The following is a 17417-nucleotide window of genomic DNA, read 5'->3' as shown; positions in this document are numbered from 1 at the left end:
TGTCCGTCAAATGACAAAGAACGGCTGGGCGGTCTTTGTCGAAAATTGTGCACCGGAACTGTAGCAGTTTCGTCCCAATTAAGTTTCAGAGGCGACGAAAAAAAATGCAAATATGTCGTTTGTCCTTGCAGAATCAAAGAGCGATCTGTTGTTTTGGTTAACCTATTTTCGACAAAGACTTCCTTGCTGCTCTTTGCATTTGACGTGCATTTTCAATACATCTCCTCTGTTTTTTTAATCCTCCGTAAGTTGCTGAGCAAAACCCTACTACTAACACTGATGACAACATCATTGGTGGTAAGCTTCTTGGAATGAGGCCCTGAGTCAATGAAAACAACCAACGACTTAGTCTTCCGCTCATGTTATGAGGATGTTTTATTGGTGTTTTGATAACAAATGACGATTATTGCACTCAATAATTATAAACAGTTATATTTACATCAGAAGTACGGTAGAAAATATATACACTTCTATGTACAAAAGTCATAATACTTTAAAGTTGATTAACTACAGGATACTGTGGCCAATTGCAATCGGTAAGCCTCGTTGGAGTGTGTGCGATGACTCCCGCGTTTAAGGCCAACACCCCAATTTTAAACATTAAACAAATATTTTTTGGATTAATATTTTAGTATAGATGGATAATACACATTATGAGTATATAGTAATATAAAAAATGATGGGTAAGTATTGTACACGATGAAACAGTTATAGTGGGTTATGTTTCACCACATAAAAAGTTAAAATGAAAGATGCAAATCACTTCAGGGCAATAGTTTTTACTATTGCCCTCATGGACAGTCATTATTTGTTTGATAAACTATTTTTTTTCCCAGCAGGGCAATGGTGACAACAAATCATGCCAATCGATATGTTACATACATGCCCTTTCATTGGTCCTGTCGTATGGTCACCTGACAATTGTAAAAATTACAAACAATATGACCCGTATTCCGCAATCCGGCTTAACTTAGACCACGGATCATGTGCTAAAATTATGAAAATCCAAAGATGTCAAAATTTTGTTGTATATACGTTTTTTATGTTGACTGTCGTCTACCCTCATTCAATGCTGGTGAAATGGTGAAGACAATTACCTTGTTAATGATTCCCAGACAGTTTAGCAGTTATGAATAATTTCAGCTGAAAAAATTGAACCTCTATACTGTTAAATATTCATGTCACGATCGGCTAGCCATATCTAAGCCACAACTTAAAGCCAGAGTTTTAATTAAACATGACTTCAGATTCAGAATACAGGTCTGTATATTCAACAAAATTCATGAAGCAAAAATCTACTCTAAAATAAATCAATTGGCAAACATCGATGATCATTATTCATACGTATACGCAATTTTACCAACTGTAATAATCTACCAAGGTAGTCCTGTAAAAAGGAATTCCTCAATTAAACAAGCAAAAACATGAACTTTGACTGCAAATTCAAAAGATAAGTAATAACGAAATTAGGAGGCCGATTTATGAAACAGAAATTTGAGATATGCTATCCATACCTCAAATGGAATTGGAGGATGTATTTTCAGAATAAAAAGAACATTTTTTCATTCTTCTTAACTATTTCATGTAGTTACACAATTTCGGATAAAACGAGATAATCCATAGATCTGTTAAAATAATGTTAAAATACTAGGATAAAGGAAAGAGAGAGAGATGCATATATATTGTTAAATATTATTTCATTAAAATATAAATTTGTGATTATAATCCTTTAATATTGGAACCAAAAATGAATTTAAAAGTGAGAAAAATAAAATGTGACCAGAAGCGTTACCATTTTATTTAAGTCATTATTTAAGTCATTATTTATTTCTAAAAGAGTTCGGTGGCTTTGCTTACTGAATTCTCACAAAAGTGCATTTATAAGCAATTGTTGACATTCAGAAACATCTTATTAAATACAATCAATGATAAAAAAAAATGTTACGCCCACTACGTGAAAAACAAAACATGTCATATATATATTTGGCAAGATAAGCAATATTTTAGCAAATTTGCTTAAAATCCTGTTTTATTATAAAGATATAAAAAGTTAATCTAGATACAAGTTCTTTGACAAAGGTTAGAAATCGAACATTTCATTTCAGTTTAGTTTCTTAAAATATGTTTCGCTTTCATATCAAACTTTAATTGTATATAAGGGAGGAAGATTTATTTGATATTTATTCTCTTAACAATTCAGTTTACTGATTATGTTGAAAGGATATTATATTTTATTTGGTGAAAGGATATAAATTGTACAACCAAGGATATTTAAATCGCGAAATACCAGATGGAAGTTCTCAATTGCAAAAGTATTGATTTTCTGAACGAAAATGCACCCCTTTGCAAAATCCTGGATCCGCCCCTGAACCTTGATAATATTTTGCATTTATGCAAAACCTCTTCATCTAACATGCACACTTTTTAATTTTGTTTTGTCCGCTATGACCCGGACCTTCCTGTATATGAACCAAGAATGATAGCCTTTTGAGTTCATGATTGAAGAAAACCTAATTAAATCATTAATTTGTTCTACAACACAAATACAATGAAACAAATATTACTTCTACTCTAAATTTTTTAAAGCGACGATTCATGCAGGAAAGCATGCCATGGATCAAAGAGAGAAACAAAAGAAAAAAAAGCGGGGATGCAACACTTCCACAAGATGTTTTAGTCCATATTGGACATGTTGGATACCATTTCTTCTCATGTCCCGTATCCGATTTCCAAACCGAATACGACCCGATCCCAGGAAATGCACAAATCTGTATCAGTCTGATTCTGGGTATTTGTAGGCTGTTGCTTGTTTTCATTAGGAACGCATCTCTTTTATGCATGGAAAGTAGGTAAAAGCTTATCAAATGTACATTTTAAAAAAGTCCTTTGAAGACAATTCTTTCTGTTCCCCGGGTTTCTAATATTCCGATTTTGGATTTGACCAGATCAAAGAAGATGGCGTAAATCCAAATCAGTCAGATTTTGAATATTGTCAGCAGTCAGTAAATGTATCTTTATTGCGCCTTCAAAGTAGGATATAACTTATTCAATATGTATACGGACACCATATTCGAGACGATTACTTATCTTATCTGGTCTTTAGAATACCTGAATTTCAAGCCAAAGTTGACCCAATCCCAGAAAATGTGCCAATCTGAATTAGTCAGATTCTGGATATTTTCGGTCCCTGTTTTTGTATATTCTTAAAAATTCAATAAGGTTTATAAATTATACAATAACATAAAAACTTCAGCTATGATTATTATTAACCTCACCGCCACCACCATACCATTAAAGTTATTAAGGAACAATAATGCGAATTGTATCATACACTCGGCCAAAAATATTCACCCGATATTCTACCAGAATTTTCATTCAAATACATTACATTTAACACAATTATTTCACTTCCAGTATATCAGTCATTCCATTTCATTATCATGAGCATTAATTTGGCAAGTAGAAACAAATTGGAAGCCATTTCGGAAAGACTCGAAAAAGTTATTGCAGATTCCAATATATTTCAAATGCAATATATTACTATATCAACGTCACACAAAAAAAATTGAAGGATTTCAAGCTATTGTATCATTATGAATATTAACATCTCGAGAAATGGCACTCAAAGATGTAACGTTTTTGGTATAAGCCTTTTAAAGACAAAAATACAAAGAGTAACTTTGCAACACGGCGGTGCGCAAAATTAATATCAATTTGGGATAGACCGACATGTCGTGTATCTGTAGGGCTCGTACTTTTGTGATCTTGATGATTCGGGGTGTCCTATTTTCTTCCGCTGTTCCGGGGTGATCTTTTTCCTCTTGAAGAACCCGATCTAGAGAGAGGGAGAGGGGTTAGAAAAGGTATAACAACTACCATTACTCTAGGGAACGGATGAAGAAACATGCAATATCGACTAATAGGTCTACCGAATTAGCAAAAAGTTGGTGAGAATTTTAAGGAAGGTTATGAAACGACTCCACAAAGAAATCTTCATACTGTTAAATGTTATATTTGTTATAAATTTTGATCAAACAACTTTTACAGATGCCTTAGGGATTAACTTTTCTTTAAGTCGCAGTTATATAAATTTGAATTGAAATCTTATATAAATTTACGTAGACAATATATCAATGTTTAAATGTTCGCAACATTGATACAAAATCAAAATCAAAAATAAAAATTTTTGATCAGCAAAATTTGGTCAATTGTCACTTATTGGTCTATAATGGTCTTTAACTAGATGCTTCCCTCTCCAAAATATTGGTCTACTATTTTGTAGGATTAGTTTGTTAGTTAGTCACACGCCATCCCGCATAATGTTAAAAAAATGTGCTCTGTGAATCTTGGTAAAGTAATTCTAAGCTCAAAAACTTGCAGGTGAAATCTACATGCAAGGCATTCCAATTAAAAAATACTAATATGCACACGAGTATCTACTAGGCACGCTATGGATGCATGACAAGTATGAAAAATCTATATACATGGTCCAGAGTCTCTAAGTTTATAGCAAAGGCTGAACAATAGCAAACCATGCCTTTATTTTCTAAAGGTACCTCAACCATATCAACTATTTCACTAAAGATGGATTTAAGTGCAACAAAAACTCGAAGATAACTAATCTATAACAAAAGATATTGGATCATATTTGCCAGATTTAAACTTTCATTCAAATGTCAGATGGGTGGGGCAGATGCATACTTGTGTGCATGTTGTTATTATGAATGTGTATGTGCTAAATTGAGTAAGAGTCAAAGAATCCAAGTGTTATTTGTGCTTGTCAATCCATGAGATACATACACCATATACTTATCTTCCTTTATTAAACTTTACATATTTGTCTATGTTTTATAGTTTATGCAATTTTACCACCCCCTTCAAATTACAACAAATCATTTGATCCGATCGTTAAGACATGCTTATTTCAAAACGAACAAAAGTTGTGCATTACATTCCATACAAGTGTTTCAATTGATGTCACGGCATTTCAACTTATAACCGGGCTTATAACCATTACATTCTCTGAATTTCTTCCTCTCTTTTTTCTTTTTATTCATCTCCTGTCTCACCTTCCATAAAATAAGAACTAAAAGAACTACGATAAGGAGTCCCACTGATGCGGCTACTATGTAGATCCAAATGGGAATGTGAATCGTCTGATCCTCCTCTTCAACATATTCCGATATTTCGGTTGTTATCTGATGAAGACAGGGGAAATGAAGAGAAAAAGGGGGAGAAAAATAGTATTGGTAATAATGGTGGTGTTTTACAGCACACGCCACCCAAAAAAGATGCTCACGGCGCTAGCCCAGCAACAATAATCTTGTACAGGCATATACATACAGGAGAGGGAGGGAAAGAGAGAGAAAGTGTATGCCACACTGATTTGCACAACTATTATATTGCTACTAGACCTAGGAACCATCATAAATTTGTTCGTAAGATTTTGACAGGAAAAAAAAAAGTTTTTTTTTTGTAATTGCATCAGGTAAAATTTACGAATAGGCCTACTGTTATTTTAGTGATAAGAATTATAATTTTAACAATACACATTAAATTGTCAAAAATGCGGTAACATTTCGTTAAACTGTCATAAAACGGGTTCATAATTTGACCAAATGTTTTCCTCTGTATTACTTGTAAAGTCAGGTGGCACTTGTTCAATACATTTACAATATAAGCCCTTGGGGAAGTCATTAACTGCCTCGGCAGTATTCCATAAAACTGTTCATGATTTAGAAGGACAAGGTAATAAAAAAGAATCTGATCTATATCACGAAATGAGTTTTCAAACTCAGTTTTTGGCAACTTTGTAAACATCGATGTCTCAAAGTTTTATCTCACTCTTTTATCTTGTCTCCGTCTCTCTCCACATCTCTTTTTTCATCCCATACCCTTTATCACTCTCCCTGTCATTCCCAATTTCTCTCCAAGTCTATCACCATCTCTCTCTCTCTCTCTCAATAATTACCGCAACTATAGTAACATGAGACTTACCGTGTAATTAGAAACAGGATTATTATCAAATTGAATGGTGTAGTAGCTTCCCTTGGCTACAGCCGAGGCTCGAGATGATATCCTCAAATCTTTGATGTTTTCCTGATAAAATAATTACAAAAAGCAGAAAGAACATTGAAGTTTCTTCCAGGTAAGCATTATATATAATTGCTCCCCAGGGAGTGTAGGAAGTGCATTCGTTGTATGCAGGCAAGCCAGAATCATGAAAACTACTTATCAACTGCTTTCATATTAATATTGTGGGTGCGTCGTGGTCTAGTGGTTCTGACTCTCGCCTTTGAAACAGAGGGTCGTGCGTTCGAATCGTAGCCATGGCGTATTTTCCTCCAGCAAGAAATTTATCCACACTGTGCTGCACTCGACCCAGGTGAGGTGAATGGGTACCCGGCAGGAGTAATTCCTTGCATGCTCTGAGCGCCGGTGATGGTAGCTCGAGCTAAAGCCGGGGTAATAATAGCAGCGCTTTGTATCCTCTGGCAAAAAGCGCTTTATAAATCCAACTATTATTATTATTATTATTATTAATGAACCTCGTTTCATTTTTGGACTAACAGCCCTTTGGAATAGTGTATCATATTTTATTGACGGATTGACACACTTTTGGAGTAATGCTACAAAATAATGTTCGGATCAACATATCATTTTTCATTTTCACACTACTGGACATATTGGTAAATGTATGTGCAGTTTGTATGACTCAGAATATCGAACCTTTGGGGGTAATGAACCATTGGAATAACTGAAATTCATAATAACAAGTAGATATATATTTGAAATGAAATGAAATATCCTGGGAGGTTAAGGTTAAAAATAGCATTGCTGACACTGTATGTGTTGGTCAATACAATGGATTATTTCATGAATAAGTGATGTTTTATCTGCCAGATGGTTTATCTGAAAGTCTCTTTCATCCGACAGTTGCCTTAGCAACAGTGCTTCTCAGCCAATCAAAATCATGGAAAGTTGCCGGGTCCTGGCTTGTTAGACTAAAAATGTTGATGAAATTGTCCTCAGATCATTACAGAAACTAATGATCTTTTAATGATAATTCTTGATGGGCTATAATCTTCCATCGAATTAAGCAAACTTAGCAGTTAATTACCTGGATCAGCGTATTCATCCATAACCTTGATTTGACGGTAATAACGACATCTCCTTTCGCTGAGCTCGTGGCGAGAAGGCTGTCCAGTCTGCACGTTATGGTTGCGCAGTTACCGAGGGAGCAGCATTGCAAATGGCGTGACATAAGCGATCGGGTGACATCCCTGCAATATGATTGGTCTGGATGAAAACCTGTGTCTTCGTACATCACATCCGTTCGCATCTGCACAAATATTTTTAGATAAAAACAATAAAAAACATTTCAAATTCCGCAAAGGCGAATAAAAACTGATCAAGTAAATACAAAAATAATTTAAACTGTGATGAAGATAATTATGTAAAAACAACCCACACAATATCATGACTCTTGATTTCATTACAGATCTTTAAAAAAGATGGATATGTAGCAAAAATAATTAGTAAACACAAAATTGAAAAAGAAATAATATATTATATTTTTTTAAAGGTATGATTTTTTTGGCAATGATCAGGATTAGTAGATCTTCTTCATAGAAGAACAGATTGTGAAAAATGTTAACAACACGATTATAAGAAAAGGGTACTCGTTCATTATTTTTTCTTAATTGGTGCAAATGTGGACCAGGACTAGGCAATTATAAAACAACCATGCACCTGTGAGAATTTAATAACAATCAATACTTAAATAAAATCTTAGATTTAGAATAGAAAATAAAATCATCGCCATATACACCTCACTTTAACACGATGTGAAGTCTCACAGTGCACCATTCATACATAACCAACCACACATATTAATCTTACCGGTAATTTTGCTGGGCTCACGTATGTGTTGACAGTGCACATTTGACCGTTGTTCATGGAAGCCTTTGTGAGGAGCAGCAAAATGCTGCCATTATTCGTGAATAGTGGCCATTCGATATGGACAGTGGCTGGACCGATATGCGATGGGCCTTTATTAATGAGCTGAATATGAGAATAGAGATAAGATATACCATTTAGCATGCAGAGTATATAGAAAAGTATGGTATCCAATTTAAATTATATTTTTGTTATAATAGAAAAAGATTATCTAAGTCGGTAAGAAGAAACTATCAATAGATCTTTAATGATTAAAAACCCCCTAAGATAATAATAATATGAATATTTGTCATGCAAAAGTATGGTGAAGAAAAGAAAGGAAGAAAATAATAGAAATGGAAACCTATTGTACTGAATAATTGATCTTGAAATAATTGCAGTTCCTTTGTAATCTTTCTGCTGATGCCCAATGCAGAGGTCATGGAATGGGGCTAATCATTAAAAAATACTCCGTTTTATGCGCTTGTACTTTTTCTTTTTTTGGGGGGGGGGGGGGGCTGAAGGCCTGCCCCTCTGTTCCGCGGCCTCGGCAACGTATAACGCCTGACTTCTAAATCCCAACAAATCTTTCCTATACAATTTCTTATGGGCAAGAAACGATATGCAATAATATTGTGACACAATTCATGAATAACAGATTTATGGCAGGTATTTTAGATTTGCTTGCGTTATGTATTGTGTGATCAAACAGTTCTGCCTAAATATCCTTTAAATATCTTGGTGCAATGACAAATAAGAACTCAAAAGGACATTTCAGAAAGGATGCACAATGTCTTTCAAAAACATAAAGTTTGTCACAATGATAAACTGCAGCACTTGAGCGTTATAGTCACACCAACGAACCAGACTCCAAACTGACAAATGGCATGTCATTGGTAATCGATTTGGTCTTACAAAGAGTTGCGATCGATCCGATCAATCACAACTATGAACGGCCAGCAACGTCAACATTTAAAATGCATGTTTGTTCAAAATGTTTTCTAGATATGACGTAAATTACATAAATTCATTGTTTTCTTGACAATTTGGTGTGTTCGCCTTTGTTTGCAAAGGACATTTATGAAAATTTTATGTAGAAAAAATTATGGTATGGATGGATTTCCATAGAGTTACGATTGATTAGATCAATCGTAACTCTTTGTAAGACGGCGCCCTGGGGCCCGTTGAAGAAAGAGTTGCAATCAATCGCAACTCTAAAAATCATGCACAACTTGATTTTCAACCAATCAACAGCGCGCATTTGGGACTTGAGATTGATATTTTGACGTGTGTTCCACCATTGTGACTGTGGCATTACTGAAACAGTATGCAAATTCATAAGATTGAGATATTACCGAGAAATAATGGCTGATTTCAGGCCCAATGTCATCGTAAGAGTTGATGCTACGATCAAGGGGATATTTCTCTGGATGGAAAATGACCTCTTGAGGATTAGATAACCTAGAAATAAAATACAAGATATCATTTGCTTGAATAGAGAGAAAATAGCTAGGGAGAGAGGGAGAGAGAGGGAATAAAAGTGGAAGGGAAAGGAAGGAGGCAAGGAGGAACTTGAGGAAGGCTATTCTACATGTTCTTTACAGTGTGTATAAAAAAAAGTTTACACTTTGAAAAAGCCCTGGGAATTAAAAAATATACAACATGTGGGTAATTTTTTCACATATAATCTTAGGTTTGGGTCTCATCTATCCAATGAAAGTAAAGGTTTTGACAGAATGTTACACTTGAGTGAGCACTGTCTATTTTTGTAAAGCTCGCAGAAATCTGTTTGCGCAGAAATGCTCGTTTTCACGCTGTGTCAAGGGGAAAGGGTGAAATCAAATTTACCCTGCGAAACATTTCTCATACATTTCCCTTGCACTTTTAGTTAATTGAAATACAACAGATACATTCAAGCATTTTGTAACAATTTTGCAACCCAAATTGAAATTTCAACACTTAGTAAGCACAACCTTTACCCTTTTTGTGCCAGCTGGATCTGAGGACATAACTAAATCTGAACAAAAGTTTATATCAGATATCTCCAGCATTTTTTCACTAAGTTTTTATCATTTAAATTGGGTTTACATTTCATTTTTCATTTAATACTTGTTTCTCCACACCTTTTCCAAGCTTGACAATGATTAACAAAATGAAAATCAAGCCTAAGCCATTTCATGTAAATCACAGCCCAGTGTAAAGCAGCTATCGCCACGATGGCCTCGGTGTGTGGGGGAGTGGGGTGGGGCGCAATGCACTCTTTGAAGTGTTTTGGGCAAGGAAACAAGTTAAAAAGGTAAAAGATATCTTCAAACCATTTTTACTAGCTAAATTCAATGTGTTCTTTATGATTAAGGTCTACTTTTATTCTCATAACTATTTCAAAGTTCTGCGCAAATCATTTTTCACTAACTTTTCAAAAGTAAGTGGTGCTCACTCAAGCGGAAATATTTTTCGACAGTTATATCGTCATTTGCTTAAATGGATCTGTACCAATGTTAAAATGTGAAAAAATTTTCAGAATATTACAAATGTATAATTTTACAGGATTTTTTCTAAGTGTAAACTTTTTTTTGATACGCACTGTATATAAACAAAGTCGGGTACATGATTTAAGCTTGATTTTTAATGAATCTTAATGGGTTGAATTTGAATTTGAATATCACTCCCTTCACAAAAATGCCCTCTTCTACCCTTACATGACAGTGCCCTCTTATTGGCAAACACCACTTCAAAACATTTTTTTACTGTTTTTTTTTAACTTAAACAAAAATATCTACGAGTTTGGATCATACAATGAGACTTGTTTTACATGTGTAGAAGGGTTTAAGATGAGTATTTTCTTCTTACCCAATCAGTTTCATAGAGGCATCTATTTCGACTGGTATAAGAATATCCATTTGGTTGTCTCTCCTTGTGTTTTGACGTTCAGCTTCAACACTATACAAAACAGGAAACAGAAGTCAAATTATTTTATATTTCCCTTCCTTTCTACCCATTGATTGATTGATTAATTGATAGATTGATTCATTGATTCATTGATTGATTGATTCACTCACTCACTCACTCACTCACTCATTCATTCATTCATTCATTTATCCATTCACTAATTCATTCATTCATTCATATCTTTGTTCATTCATTCATTCATCCATCCATATATCCACCCATCCATCCATTCATTCATTCGTTCGTTCGTTCGTTCGTTCTTTCGTTCGTTCGTTCGTTCATTCATTCATTCATTCATTCATTCATACCTTTGTTCATTCCTTTGTTCATTCATTCATTCGTTCATCTACCATTCACTTTGTTCTAGATCTGAAATCACAACAACATAACAAGTCCTACAGAACCAGTTCAGACCAAAATTCAGCAACCTGAGCCAGTACATTGATTTATTCACCAATAATGAATGCATTGAATAAAAAATACATTACCTTTGAACCTGCATGGAAAAGGTCAAGAGGTCAACTTGTCCAGACAGATTCACGTTCTCGAATTCAACGCGAAGTTTGAGCTACGAAAAAACAAATTATAAATAATATTTGTTAGAAGGAAATAGCTAAAATAACCATGCACTAGTGATATATCTTCATTATCACCAACCAATAACAAGTGGAACGCCTCTGGCAGTCTCGCCTGCATTACACAATATAGCAGCAGTGCTAACTTTGAAAACTACTATAAAATAATCATTCACAAAAACATAATTCATATAATGACATAATACCACGTTCATTGACCATAAATGACATTTGAACGGAGACTTAAGACTGTCAGCTACACCCATGTCCACATTTCATTCACTCTATCTATAAACTTTCAAAGTTATGATGGCACTTCAACAATTACCCCAACATGGCCTAAGTTTATTGACCTTAACTGACCTTTGACTTGGTTTTGTGACCTGAAACTCACAGGGGATGTTCAGTGATGCTTGATTACTCTTATATCCGAAGTTTTATGAACTAGATCCATAAACTTCAGAGTTAGGATGGTAATTCAACAAATACCCCCAACACGACCAAAGTTCATTGACCTTTAATGACCTTTGACCATGGTCATGTGACCTGAAACTCGTACAGGATGTTCAGTGATACTTGATTACTCTTATGTCCAAGTTTTATGAACTAGATCCATAAACTTTCAGAGTTAGGATGGTAATTTAACATATACCCCCAACACGGCCAAAGTTCATTGACCTTAAATGACCATTGACCATGGTCATGTGACCTGAAACTCGCACAGGATATTCAGTGGTACTTGATTAACCTAATGTCCAAGTTTCATGGACTAGATCCATAAATTTTCAAAGTTATGATAGTAATTCAACAAATACCCCCAACTTGACCAAAGTTCATTGACCCTAAATGACCTTTGACCTTGGTCACGTGACCTGAAACTCGAGCAGGATGTTCACTTATACTTGATTAACCTTATGCACAAGATTCATGAACTAGGTCCATATACTTTCTAAGTTATGATGTCATTTCAAAAACTTAACCTTCGGTTAAGATTTTGAAAATAATTTTCCCAACATGGTCTAAGTTCATTGACCCTAAATGACCTTTGACCTTGGTCATGTGACCTGAAACTCAGGCAGGATGTTCAGTAATACTTGATTAACCTTATGTCCAAGTTTCATGAACTAGGTCCATATACTTTCTAAGTTATGATGTCATTTCAAAAACTTAACCTTAGGTTAAGATTTGATGTTGACGCCGCCGCCGCCGTCGCCGTCGGAAAAGCGGCGCCTATAGTCTCGCTCTGCTATGCAGGCGAGACAAAAACTGAGGTCCGAGGAGCATTTCAAGAAGGTTTGTCGGTGATTTCCAGTGACAAATGTCATTAGCTCCTACAAATCCTTCACACCTAATTGGCTGATAGCAAACTGGTAATTAAAATAAGTGAAAATACTTTTCATGAAAGCACCCCTGCTTGGCTCAGCCCCCCAAAAATGTCATAAAGAGTAATGATTATAATTATTTGTTCACTTTAAATAGCAAAACGAAGCCCGGTAATAGTTGCATGCTTTATTTTCTCTCTGTGATATTCGGATCGAAAAAGAACCCTTAACTTTTTTTCCGAGGGATCCAGTAACTTACCTCTGAATCAGCTGGTAGGGGATTCCCCACAGAGCACGTGACTAAAGAAAGTTGTAGGTCATTGGAACAGGAAGAAATGAAATCGTGAGTCTGAAATAGAAATGGAGAGATAAACATAAACATGATCAAGTTTTGGAGGAGTTTGCGTCCGTGAATTACTTAGAGAGAAATGTAGTATCAAACACATGCTGCAACAACTTTCTCAACCTCATTTGCTTCATCACCAACACCATCATCATCAACATCACCACCAACTTCATCACCATCATCACCACACATCAACATCATCATCATCACCACACATCATCCCCACCACCACAATCATCATCATAACCATTAATTAAATTTTATTTATTCATTTCCCATTTCAAACCAAATCCAAACAAAATCAAAATAAATTGTAAACCAAATGTTGCTTTTAGTGAGCTACATCCATTTATCATAAAATTAAATCTAAATCAAACTAATTAAAAAATGCAAAATAAAATATTGTTTACTTTATATATAAAAAAAACCTTTATAAACAAACTTATACATAAACTAAACATAGTATATAAAGCTCACCAATCGTAGTTGTTCAGCCTTCTTAAAGACAAGCTCTGTAGGGGTATGAATCCTGAGTTTAGATTGGTACGCATCCTCGCCGTGGTTTGTGATGGTGATGATCATAATTATGTTCTTTCGGTCTCCAACAAATAACTTTTCAAGATTCCTACGAAGATATCAAAATGTAAATCATCTTTTGTAACTGGAAGCTGTGATGAATCCGAAATGAGGGAGGGGCGAGCCACAGAATGGGTGGGGGGGGGGGGGCAGCAATCCTCTTGAATATAGAAAATAAGCCCCCTCCCCTGGATCCATGATTGTAGTGAATAGAGAAGATTTTGTGTGTGTGTGTGATTTTATTTCAATGCATGGGAAAATACTAAATGACGTTGCACTCAACCCAGGTGAGGTGAATAGGTACCCGGTAGGAAGAAATTCCTTGAATGCTTAAGTGCCTCGGCAGCCCAGCTAAAGCCGGGGTAATAATGATAGCGGAGCCCGCTTGGAGAACAATTTTTGGAACTGAAGTGGCTACCCTGGATATACATGTATATGCTTTTATTATTATTTTATCTCCATTAAAGGACAATAAGAAAGTTATGTCATTTTAAAATTTTGCTTAATTTCACAAAACAGTCATATGCACATCCTGGTGGGTATGCAAATGAGGAGACTGATGACGTCAATCCACTCACTATTTCTTTTGTACTTTATTATGTGAAATAGGGATTATTCTATTTTCTCATCATTGTCAAGTGAAACAAGGATCAATTCCTCCCTGAACATATGGAATGAGTACTGTTTAATACAATATGATTCAGTCAAGTTGGTCCTTATTATCAAATTTATAAAAACTGAAATATTGTATAATTCAAACAATAGCAAACAAAATGAATAGAGAGTGAGGGACAACATTGACTGTCTCATTTGAGTTGTGCATATCACTGTTTTGTGAAAAATAAGCAAAACTTAAAAATGTCATAACTTTCTTAGTTTTCATCCGATCTTGATGAGATTTTCAGCATCTTGCTAGTTTGATTTTTCTCTATTTTTTCAAATCAACATTTTTCTTGGGTGAACTTGACCTTTAAGTTACTATCAACATCACAGATAGGCTTTAGTTTCTTAAAATTCACTCACAATGCATCCTATTTCTATTTCTCTTATTTAGGAAAACACTACACCAGTCTACTTACTTTGTGACACTAAGTCGGAGGTCTGGCACACATGTCGCATTTTGGCAATTTCTTAGGATTGGAACCTACGAAAATGGACGGTAAATATAAAATAAGTGTATTTGAAATCTCAACCCGTCATCCTAAAAAGAGATATGGCATCTACATAATTATAAATATCTACCCTCCCATACGTGAGAACTCCCTGAAACGATTTCTAGCTGTTGTAAGTGAAGTAAGAATGAAGGAAATTGGGGTGGAACATATAATAGTTTACAATTATTTTACAGAATTAATTTTAAATCAGATATAGGTCTAAATATCAATTAAAGAACGGTAGTCAAAGAGTGTTCAATGGCACCTGCCAGTCCCCGGTAACAGTCTTCAGAAGGTCAAGTATACCTTTAACTGGAATGATAATCAATGCTATGATCGTGGGCATTAAGTGACGGCCAATATTTGGTTCATACGTCAATACCTTGCTTTCTTTTTTCAATATTGACAAGAAAAAAAGGTCTTACTGTCAGATATGCCGAGGCAGGGATGTTGTTATTGAGTATAGGTTGTATATCAGCTGGTTCTAAGAGAGTACCGTTGAGCTGTTCTGTGATGAGGGTGTAGTTGGCCCGCATGGTGATGGGCGTGAGTTTGTCCTGAATGGAATTCTGATGAAAGAAAGAAAAAAATAGATATTTTTTCAAATTCTTATGCAAACAATAACCCTTATAACAAAAAATTAACCTCTTGAGATTGAGTGACAAAATTATAGCGAATTACTTGGGATTATAATTTATTCCTTTATTTGTTTATTTATTTATTCATTTATTCATTTATTCATTTATTCATTTATTAGAATATATATATTTACTCAGGTACAAAAAAATCAGCAAAAAGTTCTTTTTTCATCAATGACTTGATGAAAACAGAATTACAATTACAACAAATAACAATGACATATATTTATATAAAATCAGAATTTGAGTCATTATCTAGGCAATGCTTAATAACTTACATAAACAAATATTTATACATAAATGATAACATGACAAGGAATGTTTAAAGTCATCATAATGGACAAATATAGATATAAACTACAAATTGTATTATTTATTCACTGATAAAAACCATTGAAGTGAAAGTAATTAAATGAATAGGGGCACTATAGGAACTAGAAATTTGAGTGAAACAAAAAATAAAGTAAAGTAAATAAATAATTAATAAAAGTAAACAAATAAATAAAGTAATAATGTGTGTAAATAACATCAACCATGTCAGATTATACAGACAAGTAATTTTGATGAATATCATATGCTCATATTCGGCAAATTAACTTAATTCAAGCAAAAATAATCGTCAAACTGTTTTCACATCTACTTGAGATTACGCATTTGTATGCGCCTTGTATCTATATTGTATCAGTGGTTTTTGTAATGATGTTTTGATGCCTGTCATCATAAGTTAACAGCGCCAGCTAGTGGTGAGTTTTGAAGATGAAAGTCGAAAAATGTACGATCCCGACACGGAGATTGATTTAAATAAACGTGATCCGGATTGCATTTACCTGGTATTTGATTATTACCGTTCCGAAGTTATTAAAATGTTTAATGGACATTTTCTGTTGTCTACTCTGGCTAGAGCTTTTATAATGCAAATAATTTAACGTTATATCATGTTAATATCATGGCGATAGATCACATGTCTGAATGCTTTCTTATCTCAGGTAGTGATTGATCACCACTCGTGATATATCGCCATGACTTATAGGGAGTTGCAAGAAACGTGCAGTCGATGGCAAATCAATTTTCGACCCTAAAATCAATCATAAGTCTTGCAAATAATGCAAACTTACTATTGATCACAGGTCTGCTTCTTACATCAACAAGAGTGAATTGATTTGTTTTGATCACTCACTTTCAAATTTGCAATAAGATTCTGCAATTGATTGCAAATATTTTTGTGCAACACCCCTTTGCTCAGCTGGGTGCAACTGAAGTGTCTAGTCATATTTTTTAATATTCTCTAGTCAGAAAAGACTGAATTCTTGTAAAATTCTATTGGAAAGTACTCAAATTTGATTAAAATAACAATTGCACTCAGCTGAACCTTTTTTAATTCTAGTCAAATTCTATTGGAAAGTATTCAAATTTGACTGAAATAACAATTGCACTCAGCTGACCCGTTTTGAATTCTAGTAAAATTCTATTGGGAAGTATTCAAATTTGACTGAAATAACAATTGTACTCAGCTGCCCCTTTTACCAAGTCATTTTTAAAATACTAATTAGTGTTTATTTACCGGAATGTAGGCAACGTGAGAAAGACATATCTCTGTCCCAGTTGACAGTGTGACGCGATCCTGGATAGAAGCTGCGTCGGGTTGACCAAGCAGTTCAAAGTAGCATCGCTGACTGACTGGGAGCTTAGCATCTGCTATCAATTCATAGTCCAAAGCTAGAAGAAGAAACACAATAATAATAATGATATTGGTAATGATGATAATGATAATAATAATAATGATAATGGTAATGATAATAATAACAATAATGATGATAATAATAATAATAATAATGATTATAATAATAATACTAATGCTAATACTAATCATAATAATAATGTATTAGAACGCTATTGTGAAATTGAAAGGGTTCTCAGTC

At 34.4% G+C, this 17417-nt stretch overlaps 1 protein-coding gene across 1 annotated transcript in view; it reads right to left on the bottom strand.

Moving 5' to 3' along the window:
* Positions 1-357: 357 nt before the first annotated feature.
* LOC129274007 (integrin alpha-8-like) overlaps positions 358-17417 on the bottom strand; it is a 35433-nt gene continuing 18373 nt past the window's right edge. Inside the window, exons 15-27 of the mRNA XM_064108532.1 lie at positions 17060-17214; positions 15286-15429; positions 14786-14850; positions 13608-13755; positions 13044-13133; positions 11376-11455; positions 10789-10878; positions 9294-9399; positions 7903-8064; positions 7121-7342; positions 5998-6099; positions 5070-5198; positions 358-3835 (exon numbers count right to left, since the gene is read on the bottom strand). Coding sequence (XP_063964602.1) covers positions 3710-3835; positions 5070-5198; positions 5998-6099; positions 7121-7342; positions 7903-8064; positions 9294-9399; positions 10789-10878; positions 11376-11455; positions 13044-13133; positions 13608-13755; positions 14786-14850; positions 15286-15429; positions 17060-17214 — 1619 coding nt within the window. The 3' untranslated portion in view covers positions 358-3709. The remainder of the gene's footprint in view (positions 3836-5069; positions 5199-5997; positions 6100-7120; positions 7343-7902; positions 8065-9293; positions 9400-10788; positions 10879-11375; positions 11456-13043; positions 13134-13607; positions 13756-14785; positions 14851-15285; positions 15430-17059; positions 17215-17417) is intronic.

This window comes from Lytechinus pictus, chromosome 13 (genome assembly GCF_037042905.1).
Source record: "Lytechinus pictus isolate F3 Inbred chromosome 13, Lp3.0, whole genome shotgun sequence".
In the NCBI taxonomy this organism is placed as follows: Eukaryota; Metazoa; Echinodermata; class Echinoidea; order Temnopleuroida; family Toxopneustidae; genus Lytechinus; species Lytechinus pictus.
This window is presented reverse-complemented; position numbering and strand designations above follow the sequence as displayed.